General features: G+C 42.2%; 1 protein-coding gene across 1 annotated transcript in view; it reads left to right on the forward strand.

Moving 5' to 3' along the window:
• The window catches only part of ncor1 (nuclear receptor corepressor 1), a 67,412-nt gene that overhangs the window by 38,596 nt on the left and 15,103 nt on the right, over nucleotides 1-13,713 (forward strand). The window contains 13 exon segments of the mRNA XM_034099825.2: nucleotides 2,316-2,381; nucleotides 4,539-4,675; nucleotides 4,758-4,857; nucleotides 7,026-7,458; nucleotides 7,543-7,666; nucleotides 8,346-8,523; nucleotides 9,130-9,297; nucleotides 11,518-11,684; nucleotides 12,327-12,441; nucleotides 12,736-12,821; nucleotides 12,926-13,094; nucleotides 13,436-13,543; nucleotides 13,630-13,713. Coding sequence (XP_033955716.2) covers nucleotides 2,316-2,381; nucleotides 4,539-4,675; nucleotides 4,758-4,857; nucleotides 7,026-7,458; nucleotides 7,543-7,666; nucleotides 8,346-8,523; nucleotides 9,130-9,297; nucleotides 11,518-11,684; nucleotides 12,327-12,441; nucleotides 12,736-12,821; nucleotides 12,926-13,094; nucleotides 13,436-13,543; nucleotides 13,630-13,713 — 1,935 coding nt within the window.

Here is a 13,713-nt window from a genome sequence, read left to right on the forward strand (position 1 = left end):
AGAAAAGAATGTGTTCGCTTCAGATTAGCGGTACCACCTAACCAAGCAGTAGCAGTAATGCTTTTACTTACATTTTTTGGGATTGTTTACCCTGGTGTAAGTTCTCCGTTCTAAAATCACAAATCCAGCCGAAGGGAAGTCTCTTGGCTGTACTCTATGCCAGGCAAGCCCATTCCGTGCAATCAGTGCCAGGCTTTCACAACGTAACAACAAAAATACTGCACAATCATTCAATTGCAGAATCCTCACTTCCTGCCTGACCAAATGTAGTTTCCCCCGGGATTTATATGAAATTATTTTTTACCAGTGCCCGATGCAGGACTCTTGCTGTCACTGGATGGTATGGTAGTAGAACATAAGTTAATAGTCTTAGCTTATTGTGTTATGTTTACATCGAATAGCAACAAGCCATGGATAGATCCTATACAAGGTTTAATGATATGTCAGAATAATGCTCTGCTTGTTTTGTCCCTCTTATAATGTTTACATTGATAAGCTGATAATAGCCTAAAAGTGTAGAGCAGTTTTCAGGCACTCATTGCAAAGTGCCAGACAGACTCTGTCCTGCCCTGCACTCAAGACACTGTATGTCCATCACCATGGCAATGTGCTGCTCTGTTGTCATGGCTCTGGGGCTCTTCCACCCTTGTTCAATTCTGTCACAAAGATGCTAGCTCATATTTTCACGTATCCAATCCCCTGTGTGTTACGTTTATTGTTGCGTTAATCTGCATCGTTGATCACTGCTCTGTAAGTGTGCTTTGCTTCTCTGCCACCTGCTGTCCATTGAGCTCTACCTCTCAACAGTTAAGAGTTACGCAAGGTCTGTCCTAATAATGTGATTAATACGCGTCTGCAGTGTGTCCTTCAATTGACCTTTCTGGCCCTGATACTCTGGACATATTATGGTTTATGCAGAACTGTAATCTCCCTGAGGGACTACATTGTGAATTTTGCATGTCTGTTTGCCTGCCCTGTATTACTACAAGTTCCCTTGTGAAATATGCTGCTTCTTAGAAGTAAGTGGGCTAGGTGCTAAAGGGTAGCTATCTCTCAAGAGTTCTTCTGTTGAAATGATTCCATGCGAATATTCGTTCGTTGGAGTACTATTCGGGTTTCAATTTCGTTATTCGGATATTGTTTTTTTTCAATTTATTGAAAACTCCAATATCAACGTAAGAGCTCGAATATTCGCTGCTGATTACTACCGAATATCCGGAGCCCGAATAATGGTATTCGGGACAGCCCTACATGCGAGTTCAGGAAGCTGCTGTTTCAGTGCGGGCAAATGGTGGGAGTTTGAGCTTTTTAAAACTAGTGGGGGGGAAGTGGGGTGTGTCTTATTCGGTGAGTCAGTACATACATTATGTGGCCCCCCCCCCACCACCATCAAAGTTGCCCATCCCTGCTCTAGGCTGTGTGTTTTCATAGCCACGAGATTAATGACCACCCTTGAGGGGCCTAGCATGTCACGGGGAGAACATGTGAGTTTTGCCTCGGGGAAAAGGAAGTCTAGAGCAGTAGACATTTGTTTAACTAAGTGTAACAGACTGTGTGGCCAGGAGACCTTTAGTAGGAGCCGTCTAAACAGTGTGAAATGATCTCCTCGTCTTTTAGGGTGGGGGTGGGGGGCATTCAAGCCTAGTTGATGTCAAGGGTACATCTGCTGCTATATTAGTCCAAATGTTTACACAGTATTGGTAGATGCTACCGAGGAGTGGGCTAAAGTTCATTCAGCCCCTTCCACACTTACTCTGCACTTCTATGCATTTTGTAGGGGGGTTTGAAGCTGTGTTGCCAAGCCGAGGCTAGAAGGGTGTGTGTGTGTGTGTGTGTGTGTGTGTGTGTGTGTGTGTGTGTGTGTGTGTGTGTGTGTGTGTGTGTGTGTGTGTGTGTCCATGATGAGCATGGTCACAGTAGAGGGGTGGGAGGGCTCTGGGCTGGCTGTTCTTTCTTTCTATTTGTCTGCATCCAAGGCCATTTCCCAAAGAGGGAACCAGCTGACCAGGCCCCTCCCCCTCATGGATTTGAGAGGAGGAGGGCTTGCTCGGAGCTGTGGGGAAGGGGAGAGACAGAGAGAGATAGGGAAGAAAGAGAGACGGTAGGAGAGTGAGCGTAAGAGAGGGAGCGGGGTCTCGGCAGCCCTTGAATGAAAACAGATTATTAGATTAGTGGCCATGAGGAGGAGACGGCTGAGAGAAGGACTGTCACTCTCTCTCTGTCTGTCTCCCCCTCCCTCTCTTCTTGTCTCTCTATCTCTCTGTATTTCTGTCAGTGCTAATGGGGTTTTATCTTTTTTTCTCTCTGTGGTTTAGCTGGTGCAGGTGAAACCGGAGAAACTTCTCGCTGGACCGAGGAGGAGATGGAGGTCGCCAAAAAAGGTTGTGTTTCATTTTATTTTTCTCCCGCTTTACCTCTCAGTCGTCCTTATTTTTCTCTGTTACTGTTGCTCCTCTTCTTTTTGTGATCTTTCTTCCCTCCCCCCTCTTCCCCTCTGTCTTTTTATTTTCCTTTTTCCGATTATCTGATGTGGCTTCGCCTTACATGAACTTCACACTAAAAGAAACTGGTGCTGTCAGACCACCATGAAGAGTTTTAGGGATTTCTCTTTTAGCTCCACTCTTCTGCCGGTTCCTTCAACCTTATCTATTAAAGCCCTCCATGAAGCAATAAAGTGTGACAGTTACAGCCTGCTCCAAACACCACTATCTATTATTCACATCCAAAGACTTTGTCAAGTTACTTTGGTCTTGTAAATTCTTCAAAATGTTTGTTGCACTCTGTGCCTTGTGTCACACTGCACTGCTGCAGTCATTAGTCAGGTCATGTGCCATTAAAGACCCTCTGCTCCCCCATTTAGGTCGGCTTTGTTGTTATGCTGTTATGTATAAAGCCAAGAACCCATAGACTGGCGGAGGAAATAAAAGGATTCATGTGGATTTATTGGGACTCTCTTGGAGATTTGTTTTCTCTATATTTCTGCTGTGATCTCCTCAGGCATCGCGACCTGAGTGCTAGATGTGTGTGATTCAGGATTCATGTAGCCTAAAGAGACCTCCTCTAGTCATATAACTAGAGGAGACCACATCACTGGTCGTGCAAGAGCAATTAATCTGCATTAAACTCTGTGTTTTTAAAAGATGATCACATCTGAGGACTAGCGGATAAATCAGAAATGTTAACAGAAAAAAGGAACATTTATTTTTTCATTAACATGCTAGTCAGATCCATAATCATCATATTCCATGTTACAAGCAGATGTTGTTGGAGAAGAAGTAGAAGATATTGGGGCACTTGCTCCATTTATATTGTTGGACAAAATAACTTATCACCTTACACTTATAATTAATATAAAACTAAAGAGCCAATAACGGTTCCCTTAAATATGACAGTAGAAATGAATGAATTAACTAAAACAGAAATGAAACATTATAAGCGTCACAAAAGTTACGATAATTGAAAATAAAGATGATAACATCTCCTCTTAAGGACTTTGTCAAGGATGTTTGAGCAACATGAATTGGTAGGTTGTTGCCATGGTTATGCTATAATTCTGACATTATGTTTATTCCTGAATACCAGGAATGGAACAAATCAGCCATCTTTTCAGATCTGGCAGAATTAATGAAGTTAAATGATTTCACTTGATAATTAATCAATGTAACTTTCAAGGTTGGTTGAGCAACCAAGTTTATCTTGAGTCAAATAACAGGGAGCGTCAAGGTCCCATAACTTGCAGGACTAGTTTCTTGTTGTGTGTGTTCTGTATGGTATGAATCAATTGGAAGCATTTGGGAGCCTTTTTTGCAAGAGAGTTTTATGCAGTTTAGATTTAATTGCTAAAGTGTTAAAAACTAAAAAGGTAATAAAATATATCTTATTTGTTTTGTCTAGGACGTTTCATTATGTGCCATCACTAAGTGTATTTCTGTCTTGTTGTGTGCAAGTTTAAGTAACTCTAAATAAGAGTATTGACTCTGAACAGTCCAAATGCCCCCATTCCCGCATTTTACCGGAGCAGTAATGGGGCTTTGTGTTTCGCTCCGTGGTGATCTGTCAATCTGCCAGCATCTCTCATCTCAGTAGTCCTGGCGAGGGAGTGGAGGTCACAGGGGTTACAGGATTTAGAGAAGAGAAGCACTAATGTCAAAGGTAAATGGCAGCCTGGCAGAGCAGTTTCAAAGTTTAGCTGATTGACAGTGTTAATGGAAGACCAAAATCACACCATAGCAACAGACAAGTGTCATTTTGAATAGCAACCAAAGCGACTAACAATAAGTGCAAACAACCATGGGGAAACAAATTAAAACGGCAAGAATCTTGCAAGTACAATTGCTTAAAATAAGCCAAACTATTCTAAATATCACAACTTTTTTTGTGTTAGATTGTATTGGCCCAGGTGCAGTTGAAACGGTATTTAAAAAAATATATAATAAATATGCATTTAAGGAGATACAATAAGATTATGACAAAGTGTAAAAAAATATATATATATATATTAAGTCCTCTTGTTAAATCGTCTCATTGTCTGCACCCAGGGCTAGTTGAGCATGGGCGAAACTGGACCGCCATTGCCAAAATGGTGGGCACCAAAAGCGAGGCACAGTGCAAGAACTTCTATTTCAACTACAAGAGACGTCACAACCTGGACAACCTGCTCCAGCAGCATAAGCAGGTAGGCTATTGTTGCTTTCTTTATGACTAATCGCCGAGTGGTTTCAACAGTACTGATTTATTCAAAATGATCTGTTTCATAGGATACACGGCGGGCACGTGCCGATAGGTCTCAAGGTGAAGGTCTCGCTAATGTGTCACCCGATGATGAGGATGACGACGATAACGCCGATGACAGTGAAGGTCAGAGAAGCATATACTCGACATTAAACACACAGATACACACGATTCCCTCTGGGCTTTTCTTCTCAGGCTGATATGTTTCTGTATTAAATGTTTGTCCTTGCTTATGAGTTGTGGAGATTTGCGCCTCAGATTACCAAGTGTTAAGTAAAGAGGGCGTGGAGAGAAGGAATGTCGCGATAAGTACAGTGCAAAGCTGGAAAGCCTGATCTAAAATGCCCTTTGAATCGTCATGTCATTCGCTTGATGGTGATGGTGCTTACTCTCTGCTGACTGTAGTTTTAATGAGAGAGGGGAAAAAGGATCAAATGGGGGGGAAAGCAAGAGGTGGAGATAAAAGATATGGACTAATTCGGAGTACATGAGCACCTGTTTCATAACAATTCTTGGCTTTGAAGACTCAACAAAGCCTGCTCTTTGAACACAAAGTGCCGGTCCATTTGTTTGATCCTGCCTGGATCTCCAGAGGTCCTTATCTTTGCCGTGTGAAGGGGGCACACTATGATAAACTTTGAGATGGCGTGCTAGATATAGAAAGCGATTATGATTCGGCCAAATGTATATTACAATTCTTTAAATCGACATGTTATTTTAACAGCATGTCCTTTTAGTGAGGCTCAGCAGACTCGTATGTAACTTAAACAGCCTCCATCTCACAAGATAGCAACAGCGACAGCGGGAGGTCACAAGGTTTTCTGTCATGTTTATTTGACTTTGTCTTCCTCCCATGGAAACCCAAACTGAGCTTTAGAGGTCTCAGTGATGTGCAGCCTGTGGATCTCACATTATAAACAGCAGTGAGATGGCGCACATGGAGCTAGAGGAATGAGTAAAGCTCATTGTAGACTTTTTTTATTAGGATGTTTAGTCATACTGTGATTTTGGTTTGATATTCATAATCAGTGGTGGAATGTAACTTAGTACATTAACTAAAATACCATACTTTAATATTATTTTGACATACTTATACTTTACTTGGGTATTTCCATTATATGCTACTTTATACTTCTACTGCACTCGTTTCAGAGGCAATATTCTACTTTTTACTCCACTTTATATATATATATATATATACTTATCAATTGAATATTTTATAAAGTCTCTAAAATTGTCTCCACATTGACAAACTACAAGATTAAAAGGGTGTGTACATGTGATAAAACAGGATATTAGAAAATCTTTAATAATACAATACTTTGAATGAGCCATTCTGCATAATGGGTACATTCACTTTTGATACTTTAAGTACATTTGAATCGTAGTACTTCTATACTTTATGTTACTTAAAGGGGCCATTGTACATTAGTAAGTATTATAAGACCATAGCATTTTTACTTTTACTCAAGTACAGTACTCAATCAATCAATCAATCATTTATTTATATCGCCCAATATCACAAATGTTACATTTGTCTCAGTGGACTTCACAGTTTGTACAGAATATCAGTATGACAATACGACACCCTCTGTCCGTAGAGCCTCAGTACTTTATCCTCCTCTGTAAATAATGCATCAGTTTTTTCATAGACATACCATCTGGTCTACCATCACCATGGCAACAACTGCAGCGATAGACAATATGTAACAGAAGCAGGCAGACTTTTTTGAATATGCTTAAGAAAATATAACTTTCTGATATTAATTTATAATTGTTCTCATTCTACAAAAGCAGTTTGTTCTAATTATGACTGTTGTTATGTCTTCACATTTTAAGATATTTAGACTGAAGCATACAATATTACTAGATGTATTGTTAGATTTTTTTGATTATTTTGAAAGTCTGGTTTTCTGTATTATTGAAGCCTTGGATTTAGCACAAGCACATTTAAGTGGTATGAAGCGAGGTCATTACATTTGCAAAATTAGGTCATAGATTAGATACAAAACTAACTGGCAATTACATGTGTCCAAGTAAAATGTGACTATATAGATAAATACATAATGGGAAGGATAAAAAAACACATGTTTAGATTATTAGATCGCCTGTGTGATGTGTTTCATCTCTCTTGGGTTATTCTTTATTGGGTAGATTTGCGTTGTGAAAGGCAATTTATTTTTATATTTAATTCATTTGGCTTGCTCTTTTATTCCTAAAGAGCATCCAGTTGACTTGCAAGTCTTGTGAGTTTGATTGAGTCTCATGCATCTCTCTCTATCATGCTTCCTCAGGCGGTGACAACAGCTCCGATACAGAGAGTGCTCCCTCCCCCTCTCAGTCTGGAGACTCGAAGAGGGCAGACGGCGCTGCAGGAGATGCTCACTGCTCTGATCAGGACAAAGGTCAAGCCAGTAATGGAAAGGGCCTGGAGCCTTTATACGGAGGACTCTGTGTAAAGGAGGAGAAAAGCCCCGAGAGCGAGAGCGGATCTCAGGAGGAGAAGGCCAGGATGGGTCCCTACGGAGGCTCTGTTCACCCCAAAACCGAACCTCAGGACACGGACATGAACTCCGGAGAGGTTCAGGTGAAGATGGAGCCTGAGATGAAGGAGAGAGGAGAGAAAGGAGATCACAGCGAGAGGCACAGGGAGCTCCACTCAGATAATGACTCCAGCGCCACCTGCAGTGCTGACGAGGATGTGGAAGCAGAGCCTGAGAGACAGAGGTGTGTTTTCATGTTCTGTGTACATAATTGCAGTTTATAAGAAAGGGAAATGTTTTATATACATTTTGCTTTGTGCCTCTGCAGAATGTTCTCCATGGAAAAGCCTTCGATGCTCAACCCTCAGGGCTCGGTCCTGGTGTCTTCACCCAAGCAAGCCCAACTCAACATCCAGCAGATGCAGAATAGGGCAGCTGCCATCCCACCTATGGTGAGTCACAGTTTCTGGTTTATCCATTTTCACGGGCACAGGTTAGATCATGCTCACATTTCCTGTGTAAGTTATTATGAAAGGTTTTTTATACAAATTCATAAAAATGAAAAATAAATTGCTCAATTTGAACAGTTATGTGTTCGAGGTTAGTAATATGCTGGAATTTGAATATACACACATTTTTTGCATAATATAGTTTAATCTACACAATCAAGGAAACCACAAATCTTATACTGTTTGAAATGTTTAAAAACCTGTCGCTTTTTGTCTTCTGGTGACTCCCAAGTAAGAGTTTTGTAAACTTTTTCACAATTTTTCTGAATTGCAATATAGTAACAATTTGGATTTAATGATAAGAGCATGGCCATTTTTGGTTTACGTACCTTGAATTTGACCCTATTAAAGCTACCCCTGATACATAAATCATGTTAGTATTGGGGTTTGCTTACAGTGTCAGCCTTTATATTTCTACCTACCAAGATTTAATAAAAGTATAACATTGAAATTGTCTTAAAGCAGAAGTTTCAAGATGCGTGGTGAAAGTAGTTCTTAAGTTGGTTCAGCAGCCTATATACAATGTATCAGTGCTCATGCAAACTACCAACGTGTCAATATCTCACTTATTCTTATCTTGAATTCCACCTCATCTGGATCTTTTCCTCCTAAACTTGTGTAGATGCCTGGTTCTTATGGCCCCGGTGGTGTGCCAATGAGTGGCTTTGCCATGTTGCAGCACCAGATCAAAGCAGTGCACGATTCAGCGCACCAGGAAGAGAAGCAGCGGCAGGATCACGGAGACCTGGAGCGAAGACCGTCCTTCAATACCCGCAGCCCCACTGTTATAGACAGAGATGGTATGAGAACAAAAACTATCCTTCATGTTCATCACTCCTTCAGCCTCCTTCCGCTGCTGGCAGTGGACTATTTATTGGGGGTGTTCATTTACGTTCACTTTGAAAAAAGGGCATGGTGGTCTGGACTAATGTGGTTCAGTCGAAGCCTAGACAAAAAGTTAGCTGACCCTGTTTAACATGTGATGTAGAGATCTGCTTTGATGCCCCTTTTTGAAATGCCTCTGGCTGATGAAGGGGACTTTGGTGTTGTTGTTTTTTAAGTCGTGTGACTTGAGCATGTCAGTTTAGGACACTCGTTGCTTATGGTGGTGACATATTTGAGGCTCTTAGGAAAGGAAAGTGCTAAAGTCGCTTGGTAGTCTACATTAGTCATTTGAAAAGCCTTTTAGCGTCTTTTAGCACCTTTTAGTGCTGTGAAGAGCAGAGCAGCTGCCAGTAAGCTGCTGAGCTTTGACACCGAGATATTTATTACACAGGATTCAGCGAGTGTGTGTGTGCGCTGGTGGCGGTGTTATTTGTGCAGGGTCAGCTCAATGCTCACCGGCAGGGAGTTTCTTGTTTTAATAGTGGCTGTCTTCCCTCTGTCCTTATGCCTGTGAACTGTAGGTAAGCCCTTACCCTACATGCCTTATGAAATGAAGCTGGCTCTGGAACAGGAGATGCACTCTGGTCGGCCAGGCTCTCCCTACAGACTCTCCCCCAGGGAGATGAGCAGAGCCTCACCCCAGCCTGACCCCAACGCCCCCAATGCCTCCCGCTACAGTGTGCCACCAGGTAAAAAGCACACCTCCTTCCCTGCCTTCTTGCCCTCTCCCTTCCGTTGCTGATACCAACTAGACTTGGAGGCACATACTTGACTCTGTTGGCAATAAAAAGTTCTATAGTCTGGTTTACAATTTTATATTTTAATTTGCCATGTATTGACATCCATAGTTTAGATCAGGGGTCGGCAACCCTAGGGACCGTAACCAGTGGCACACTAGGAATAAGTGTGCACAAATATTTAAATTGTATTTTCGGATCCTGAACGAGACCGCCGGCAGAGCGCGTCTCCCCCTGCAGAAGGGGGAGACCCCCATGCACGCAACGCAGCACAGAAGGATAACTTCTAGCCCCGCTCTCTTTAACTCCAGTCGACTTTCTGGTCCTTCATGGTTTAACGACCAGTGGTGTAGCGCACTTCACACATTGCAGTACCCATAAGGAGCTGTTTTGCGTGGCTGTGCCTCTAGTTGAAAGCCCAGTGGCGATCTCCTCATCTGTCATCAAAAATAATATGCTACACAGGGGCGGACTGGCCAACTGTGTGTTCTGGAGAATCACAGTGCGTCCGGTCGTCAGTGAACCGAGCCGGTCGCCAGCGGGCCGTTGACGACCGGGTTCGGTCTTTATTTATTTAAATGTGTTTAAACGGCATCATGTAAGTTGCACTGACAGGCAACAGAGGTCCACAGCTTCCCCGCAGCGAGGCTCCCCCAGTCCCCCTGTTGACAGTTCACGAACATCGGCACACTAATCACATTTTTTTTTAAATGGCACTTCATATCAAAAAGGTTGCCCACCCCTGGTTTAGATGAACATGCCTGTCATTATAATTGCTTGATTGTCGCCATTTGAAGTTGTGGCAGAGGAGGACTGTGATTTGAATCCCCTCATAAGTCGGGGTTTGTTGGGATTTTTGGTTTGTTGATAAATAATGCATTTTCTAATAGGTAGCATCATGGCTACATGCTTTTGAGGCCACGCAGAGCCTGTTTCCCAGCACAACCTCTGAAGAATGCTTGTACACGTGTACCATACAGTAGCAATCCAACAAGCATGAGCCAGCTCTTTCTAGTATAATCACAGGCCAGACAGAAGTTTGGGGATTTTATAACTGCAGCGAAAACGTCAGTGCATGAGTCAGATATTTTTGGTCTGTCCACCAGTGCAGAGGAAACACAAGCACACTTCTTTCCCCCTAATCTTGGCCTCTGTCCTACATTCTTGTCGCAAAAAGAGGCCAAGATGGTGGGTGAATCACTGCCAGTCAAAAGTTGCCATCATCACCAGTTTTCTTTCTTTCTTCTTTTGTGCAGTTTAACATATCGTTACCTTATCTGTCTGGAAACATTCATTAACTTTTAAACCCTGGTGTCATTCACATTTCCAACACTAATAAGACCAGAGGAAGTACCATTTTTTGCTAGCATTGGTTAAATCAATAACTTATGTATTCCCACAACCTCTGTCATGAACCCAATGTGTTTTCATTTGTACATTCACATGTGGCTGCTACAAATTAAAAGTACCACCATGTGTTTACTAGAGTTTTGTAAATCAATCCTCATTGGCTAGAACTAGCATGTGCTCTACATATTTCGGTTGCCCTGACAACTTTGGTGAATGGTAAATTGAAGCATGAATGTTAATGTTGGACACAAAGTCTCCCTGCGAGAAGGATTTATAAATTTGTCATAGAGCTGCTTGTTTTCTCGTATGTCCCTGCATGAGTCAGCAGGAAGATGACGTCCATGCTCTGTTGGAGATGCTTTCACACAGCCATTTCTTATTTTTTAAAGTGCAGAGCATGAGGCGCGCTCCCTGCATCGAGGTTACTCCCAGTCTTGTGTTTGTTTGTTTTTATGCTTCGAACCATTTTGTCTCCTCGGCTTTCCCAGGAGACGGTAAAGCAGACAGCAGTCATGGGCCAAGGTTACATCAAGTTGAGGATAGTCTATTAACTGGGGTCTTCAATGCTTACGTCAACACTCACTGGAGACTGTCAGAATTAAGCTGAATATTTCATCAGGCACTCTTTGAACGGGAAATGGTGCTTAATGGAAACCTGATGTTGGGTGTGTTGATGTTGTGGTGTTTTGGCCCAATCTAGGTTGCAGTGGGAGCTGGTAGAAGTTGTTTTTGTGATTCATTTAGTATGTAAGACGTTTTTTATACTGCTGTTTCTAATGCTCAGATGTTGACCAGTCGTCTCGATTATTTTTGTCCCCTCAGTCCTCCACCCGGCCCCCAACCAGCTGGTCCAGAGCACGGCAGACGGAGTCCGAGTGACGTTCAGCAGACCCAGTCGACCTCCCAACATTCCCTCTCCTCCTCCACTCATTCCAACCACCAAGCCCACCGACAAGCCCTCCTTCATCCAAGGAGGCTCCATATCCCAGGTAAGACATTAAAGAGGATTGATTGCCTGTTGGAGCAAGTGGAGTAACCCTACTCTTAGTATTCCACACCACTGACATTCACATCACACTGAGAGCCAACTGGAAAGGTTCCTTGTTGAGTTTTTGACTTTCGCTGAGTGGGTGGGTACATGTGTATCGGAGGGATGCAATACACATTCCAGCCAACGGTTTTACACTATTCCCATGTTCTACAGGTGGCTGTAACACGATAAGATGTGTTGTAATGCGCAAGTAAAGATAAGGAAGAAGGATATAGCCAGCATGTTATCATGAATATAAACAATGCTAAAAATACTTCTTTTTATTTTCGGTTTTGCAAAGGTTTTATGACATTCAACCCATTTATTAGACGTGTTTCTCTGCACACAACATTTGCCGTTTACGAAGAAGATCCACAATGCACCTTTTATTCATCAACATCATGTGAGCTGTCTCTTAGAATTAAGACATATGGGTTGGATGATGAGCTGTTTTTCACAACAGACTCACACAACACTGTTTTAGTAACATTTTGTTGGGTTGATTCAGATTGCTCAAGCACAAATCCATACTAGACACTTTCTTATTGTTGTGGACACCTGACTTGCCTTTAAAATATGTTCTCTGTTCCTGCTTTTCCAGGGAACTCCCGGCACATACCTGCCGTCCCATGCTGTCTACGGTCCGGAGGGGACTAAGAGCGCAGTGGGCTCCATCTCTTTAGGTCTGCCTCGGCAGCAGGATCCTAACAAACCTGGTAGGACTACACACACTGCACATTACTAAGAGTATACTCATATGCAGCTTTAGACATTAAGTCTCAACCTAACACCTAAGAGACTAATATATATTTATGGTCGTAAGGTTTTTTTTCTCCTCATCACAACATCTTGGTAAAGCAAGCATTTTTGTATGATAACTGTATAGATTTCAGTACTTTTCTTTTATAAGTAATGTTTTTTAATTCAAATCTTGAAACAGTTATTCCTACCATATTCACGAACCATGCATGACTTAATTCTCTTTTTTCTTCTTCTTTGTAATCCTCCAGGAGCTGCAGTTCCATCCATGCAGGACGGCAGGGGCAACCCAGCAAAGATGGGCGAGGGTATGACTAAGAGAGGGTCCATAACTCAGGTAATAAATGGTTGAAGTGGTCAGATAATTGTTAGATTTTCCCACATAGTTGATGTGTTTGCTTTTTATTTTTCATAACATTTTCCCTCTTTTCTACACAATAGGGCACGCCAGCCCTTTCCCAGCCCATCATGGCTGCTGACCTCCTGAAGGGCACCATCACAAAGTTGGCCACAGAGGACATGAGCAACCCAGACAAGGCCAGGGGAGACCAGCTGTCGAAAGGTCATGTCATCTATGAAGGGAAGAGTGGTCACATCCTCTCCTATGATGGTAAGTGCTTAGTATGGAAGCCTTGAGAGTTCTAGTGAGAAAGAATATCTGGTGGTGATGTATTTACCATCTCTGATCCAAATAGTCTTTTCTCCTGTGTTTATGACTTCAGCACAGATTTATTTTTGTAAAATATTTTCATTTATTTCTGTTTAGAGTAGAGAATGATAAAAAGCAACTTGACAACAACCAACATTTCACCTACCAATGGATCACCAGAATCAGTTTTTCTCCCTTGCCTTTCAATGCTTTCCTATCTTTTATTATTGATACATCAAATAATTGTTGAGTATTCCTTTACTTTGCACATAAACTACAACATGTATTTTTGTGCCCAAAAGCTATCAAGAACCCAAGGGAAAACACCCGCAGTCCCAGGACAGCCCTTGAGCTTAAACGCACTTACGACATGATGGAGGGACCCTTGGGCAGGGGACACCCATTCGAGGGTACATTTTGAGTGTTAATGAGTAAAACCTTTTCTACTGTTTTTCTTGTCTTGTATTGGGATACTGACTTTGCTCGTTTGTTTCAGGGTTGATTAGCAGAGCCTTGCCCAGAGAAGGTCAACATGGAGATTCTAAGGAAAGACCAATGATGACTGGATCCATCATGCAAG

The sequence above is a fragment of the Pseudochaenichthys georgianus genome, chromosome 14 (assembly GCF_902827115.2).
Source record: "Pseudochaenichthys georgianus chromosome 14, fPseGeo1.2, whole genome shotgun sequence".
Classification (NCBI taxonomy): domain Eukaryota; kingdom Metazoa; phylum Chordata; class Actinopteri; order Perciformes; family Channichthyidae; genus Pseudochaenichthys; species Pseudochaenichthys georgianus.